The sequence below is a fragment of the Octodon degus genome, unplaced genomic scaffold (assembly GCF_000260255.1).
Source record: "Octodon degus isolate 3935 unplaced genomic scaffold, OctDeg1.0 scaffold00107, whole genome shotgun sequence".
Lineage (NCBI taxonomy): Eukaryota > Metazoa > Chordata > Mammalia > Rodentia > Octodontidae > Octodon > Octodon degus.
The window spans coordinates 8,349,869-8,355,551 of record NW_004524683.1 but is presented as its reverse complement, the minus strand read 5'-3'; the positions used below and the strand labels follow the sequence as shown (position 1 = coordinate 8,355,551).

General features: G+C 49.4%; 2 protein-coding genes across 2 annotated transcripts in view; one reads left to right on the top strand and one right to left on the bottom strand.

Annotated features, from left to right (window-relative positions):
- The window catches only part of Nasp (nuclear autoantigenic sperm protein), a 12,991-nt gene extending 11,967 nt beyond the window's left edge, over nt 1–1,024 (top strand). Inside the window, exon 13 of the mRNA XM_023724246.1 lies at nt 167–1,024. Coding sequence (XP_023580014.1) covers nt 167–270 — 104 coding nt within the window. The 3' untranslated portion in view covers nt 271–1,024. The remainder of the gene's footprint in view (nt 1–166) is intronic.
- Nucleotides 1,025–1,808: 784 nt separating this feature from the next.
- On the bottom strand, nt 1,809–5,434 carry Ccdc17 (coiled-coil domain containing 17). The gene is given in 14 exon segments (XM_023724247.1): nt 1,809–2,029; nt 2,031–2,135; nt 2,372–2,482; nt 2,551–2,758; nt 2,916–3,119; nt 3,266–3,360; nt 3,482–3,609; nt 3,795–3,908; nt 4,139–4,257; nt 4,346–4,429; nt 4,506–4,668; nt 4,744–4,915; nt 5,037–5,111; nt 5,199–5,434. Coding segments are annotated over 14 exon segments (1,911 nt in total). The 5' UTR covers nt 5,367–5,434; the 3' UTR covers nt 1,809–1,864.
- Between the last annotated feature and the right edge of the window lie 249 nt (nt 5,435–5,683).

The following is a 5,683-nucleotide window of genomic DNA, read 5'->3' as shown; positions in this document are numbered from 1 at the left end:
AACAGATGGTGCTTCCTCATCAAATTGTGTGACTGATATTTCCCACCTTGTGAGAAAGAAGAGGAAACCAGAGGACGAGAGTCCCCGGAAAGATGATGCAAAGAAAGTCAAACAAGAGCTGGAAGTCAATGGAGGCAGCGGGGATGCAGTCCCCAGTGGAAAAAAGTTTCAGAAAGCATGGAGGAGGAGGCTGAGAAACAAGCCAACAGCTGCGCTGCAGCGGAGGGCACAATGGAGGCAGGAGCTGCTGTCGAGACCACTGCATGTTGAGAGCGGGAATAGAGCCTTCCTCCCAGGGGAAAAGTGTTTTTGTATATAATGTATTTTTTCACTTTTGGGGATTCTTTTTGTATAACTTCAATAAAGATGGTAAAAAGGTTGAGGTTTTGATGTTTTTTTTTTTTTTTTTCTTAAATATTGGCTAAGTCCATGTCTTGGCACTCTAGGTTTATAATGTGGCCAAAATTTTGTGATTTCTTTTCCCTCCTCTCTGTATTGATTTCTTAGAAGTTGTAATCTCAGCTCCAGTCTACTGTGGAGGTTATAATTTGCATGTGAGGCCGTGGGCCCTTCATCTTTCATCGGTGCTATATTTTTGCTGTCACATATTTGACTGAACTCAGCAGTCATGCAAACTCTTGGTGGTGCTGTCTGTCCCTACACACAAGATTTGATGAAGATCTTGCTGCTTGGTGCTGAAAATGGATGATGGACCTTGACTGTGAAGCAGACCCTGGGCCCTTTTTGTCTTCTGTTCACTCTGTCTCCATCTATGGCCATTATTTTGACCTGGAAAGCATTGTGAAGCAAACTTGGGGCAGGAGATTGAGAAAAACAATGTGTTGAACTGGAAAAGTGACTTCTCTGGGAAGGAGGGTGGAACATGATGGACACTTGTTGATTGGAAGAATTTGTGGAGGAGTTATATATATATTTTTTCTGTAAAGGAAGGTTGAAATATATCAACACTTGGAATTGTTACTGTCTGAAGTTTTAAATTCTCAAAGATAACTAATAAAAGGTTCCTGGTCTGGAATTATGCTTAAAGACTTTGTTGTTGGATCCTGAGGTGCCTGGAGTATTTTATTATATAATGTGAAATTAACCAAAAGCTGGCTCAGTAGTTCTGGGTGTTATACAGTGGTCAGAGTACTCGTACCAATGCTATCCACTGGGTATGCTCTCAGATGTCCAGGGTATAGGGCCTTGTGTTGAGAAATGACTCCACAAGTCGGCCAAACACCTCTTCACTAGAGCTATGGGCCAGGCAGTATTCAGATATGAATTCCAAACAATTCAGTGCTCACATCCACTGAATGAAGTCATTTTTTTAGCTTTCTTTTTTTTCCTTCAAAATAATACAAGAGAAAATCTTTCTGGGCTGGTCACTAACTCCTGCCTGCAGAATCTAGCTTAAGCTGACTTGGAACTTCCTCCGTAAAAATGCCGTGTTGTACATTCCACGTCCTGAGGCTTTTCTCTTTATTTAGGGGTGGTATGATGTATAAGACTTTCATGGCATGACATGTTGATCCCTAGGACCTTCACTTTCATTGCTGAGGTTGGATCTGGGCCTAGGCCCAGTAGAAAAGTTCAGTATTTGTATTTGTCTGAAACATTGTCTGGGTCAGAGCTGGGCTGAGGGCCTGCCCTGGGCTAAAGCCCTAGCTAGGAGTTCCACTCATAGGGACTTCGTGAATGGAAAGCTGGGCAGGAGTCTTGAAGCTGGGATTTGACTGAAGTTAGGCAATAAAGCTGGGTTTAGCAAGACTTAGTCTAAACCTTTCACAAAAATTGCCAGCCAATGTTTGTATGATTCATTTAATTTTCAATCTTTTACCAAAGGAAAACAAGTACAGAAAGGCTAATACTTAGGGGAGTGGTAAGGCTGAGGTTGGAGCTCATTGCTGTTTATTTGCCTTAGTCCCCAGGTCAGAAGGGAGTAAAGCTGCACATTTGGAAGTGTCGCATTCACCTTGGCTCTGAAACCTGGTGGGTCTGGGTCAGAGCTGTGGTGAGGGCCCAAACCCCTCATCTTTGTCCTTCATGCCACGAAAGGGCTCTTCTGCAGGAGGCAGTGAATCAGTACAGCCAACTTTAGGGGTAGTAGCCTTCAGTGAAGATGAGGTGGATACCTGTGGAACATAAGACAGGTTTTCAACCAGAAGAGCAGTTTCTTGAGTTAAAAAGGTAAGCTTAGCTTGTTTCACTGTAACTTCTAGCTTTGTGTTACCTCTCTAGGAAATATGAAGATTGAGTGAATGCACAGAAAATAGCTGGTTGAGACTGGCAAATAATGGTTAAAAGCTGGCTACAGCTTAAACCATTCCAATTACACTTGTGCTGTAGGTAGCTTTAGTTGAGTGCTCACCAGTGGTGGGTACTGGTACTGGTGGGCAAAAGCTGGATTGATCTCTGCCAACATCTGGACGTCTGCATCTCTTGCATTTACCAGTCGCAGAAAGAGCTCAGCTTGGCCTGCCTGGGGAAGGGGTAAAGGTAACTCCATTTGTACCTTAGGGCATACCCAGCCCCAGCCTCCACACTCACCTGGGGAATTCCACTGTGCCCAAGGCTGAGGCTGGAGTCCTGAGGAAGGGGCCGAAGTAGGAGGCGCCAGTGGCCACTTAGTACCCTCTGATCTTGATCAAACAGTGCCAATGAGACCCAAGCCTTTGGCTGTGGTGTCCTAACCCCTGGGAGCCCTTGCCAGGCCTGTAGCTCACAGACCAAGGACACCAGTGGTGATGGGGGCAATCTGTAGAATAACCGCAAAGAGGTATCAGAAGCCAGAGCTAAAATCTCTTCCTACTTCTGCTGTTTAAGTCAGTGTCCCTTGCATAAACACTAGGAAACAATGAAGGGCAAACCTTAACTGGCCAAGAGCAACAAAGTTGTGAGCCCCACCTACTGACCTGGGTACAGGCTGCCTGCTGGCAAGGATGGCACAGTTGCCTGTGGGGCCAGGAGTCAAAGGTGGGGGTAAGCAGAGGGCTGGGGGCATTGCTGTGGCACCTCCTGTATCCTGTCCATCTCGGGTCAAGGCAGTTATTAGCTGCACCCAAATCCAAGAAGCCTCAAGTCCTTGCAGGAAGTCATAGAAAATGACCAGGCCAGCCCTAATGGACAGAAATCTTAAGCACAAACACTGTAAACAGCCTCCCTCCACCCTGTCAGTTCCAACCACAGTGCTCCCAGATCTCCTTAACAATTAGTAGCTAGTAGCTAAGTCAAAGAGGATGACCAAGGAAGAAGAAGGCCTTACCCAGAGTCATAAGGTGCAGGGCCCAGCACATCAGATGCAGGGAGAACAGATGCATCCAGGCCCAGGTTTCTGGTCATGGTTCCAGTGAGTTGTGGCTGTGGGCAGGAGTTGACTCCTCCAGGAAGTGTTCTAATGGCATGTGCCCTCTCCCAAATGCACAGAGCAAAGCTGATGCTAAAATATCCCACTGCCCACCCTATCCACTATGGTTATCACCTTTTTCAAAAAACTGCGAAAGGACTGGAAGTTTGTGGAGCCTGGTGGTGGTGGCAATAGGGGCACTACTGGTGGAGGGAGGATTGGAGCATCTGCCCCTTTCTGCAGGAGTTGCGCACCAGCAGTTCCTAGGAACATTTAAGAGTTAGGGCATCCTCTTGCTGGTAACTGAGCTAAGTCAAGGGACACATGCACAGACACATGGATATGTGTATGGACTCGAACTAATGGTACAAACCCAGGCCTTACCACACAGGAGCCCTCCATCCCTTTCTGAACTGTTAGGATGGCTCAAATTGGGGTGTGCACTTACCCCAAGGATCTAGGCCCAAGCCCCTTTGCATCTGCAGTGCCAGGATTGCTGCCTCCAGGTGCTGGTTTTCTGTTTCCAATATCAGAAGCTGACTTGAGGTGGCACTGGCCTTTTCTGCAATGAGTAAGTCTGACTTGTCACCTCAGCCCAGAGCAACTCTCTGGACAAACCTAGACTTGGCAATTCAGATTCTAGCTAGTTACCACAGGTTTCCAGCCTTAGGGCATTTGCACAAGTGGCTCCCAAGCCAATGAGGCCTCCCACCCACCTGGCCAGCCTTTTCTCTGCCTAGTACTAAGGCCACTGCCACTGGGAGGGCCTCCAGGTAGGAATCTCTAGCTCACCCCTGCGGTTCCGAGTGCGCTGTAGCTCCAGGGCTGATGCCTCTGCTTGTAACTGCCATATCTTGCTCAGAACACCAGGGTCTTGGCCCCCGCCTCGCACATAAGCCTCATGTAGGGCCCTAAGGAAGCATATGTGGGGAAGATTGAAAATCTTAACAGAAATAAACCGCACTGTCCTTCCTGTATGCCCTGTGCAGTCATCCTCACCCAATCTCAGCAACCAGGTTTCTTGCGCTGGCTTGCAGCACAGGCCAACAGAGCCCAGAGTCTGGCTGGGAGCTTGACTGTATCCTGGGAGAGGAGGCGATGTCAGGGAAGCTCAGCAACCTGCTACAGCCCATCTCCAAACGCTCTGTGAGAGTCTTACCCTATCTGGGCCTTCAGCTCTTGAACACGTGTCCCCAACACCTCTAGAGCTCCCCGGGTCCAATTGGCCTCAGCCTGGAGTCCACGAAGTTCACGCTCCAGGCCTAAGAGGCGGGGTATCCCGCCTGAGGGTCGGGCCACACCTTGGAGGTGCAGGTTCAGCTCTGAGGATGAACAGACCCAGTTAGAATGAGTTTGGCCTGGTGACAGAGGGTCCTTGGCTCCCCATTCTCCCTCACCTGCTCTACGCTGCTCCAGGGCACGGCCACGTGCTTCATTCTGGGCCATACGCCTGGCATGAGTAGCACATAGTTCCTGCAGCCGTTTGCCAGGGCTCCCTGCAGCCTTGGAGGAAGGGCCCTCTACCACCCATGGCTGCATTTCTTGTAGGGCCAGCCGCAAACACTGCACCTGGGGACCAGTAATCAGGGATTAGCAAGTGGGGGCAACCTTTCCCTTGTATAATCCACATGTGAGGGGAGGTTCCAAATTAGTAACCCTGGAGAGGCAAGCAGGGTGGGTGGGTGGGTACCTCTTCTCTTAACCTCTTTAGGGCAGGTCTGCTGGCCTCCTGGTCTGAGTGGCCCTGGAATTCTTGTGAAACAGCCTGCGGACAAAAGTTGCTAAGATATGGAACCCGGAGTCCAGGCTTGCTGCAATTCCCACCGGTGGCCACAGGGGTGCAACACTTTACCACAATGTCCGCTGATTCAGAAGATGGCTTTGTTCCAAGAGTCATCTCCGGGGTCAGGCGGCCAATGCAGAAGTGCTGAGTGTGGCTGGCCAACAGGGCCCAGGAGCGGAAAACCATGTCACAGGACCTGCAGGGTAGGAGCCCTGGATCCTCAGAGTAGGAGGCCATAGGAGAAGGCTGGTTTCCTGACACCAGCCTTGTTCCACAGAGGATGTGGCACAGCAGAATGGGTGAGGAGCCTGGCCTGTGGGGTCTACAAGATCTTCAAGTTTATGTTTGGGGAGGAGCCTTGGCTCCCAGGCAGCAACGACAGGCCTGGGCAGGTTACGAGAATGGGTGGGGAAGCTGTGCCAGTTTGGGAGAGATTAGACTGGAAAAGGGCCTAGCAACTTCTGTGTCACCTTGGTTCCTTGCCTACAAAGAAAATGTAGTAGATAAATGCCTTCCAGTGTAGCTCCATCCACCTATGGTCATTCAACAGCCTC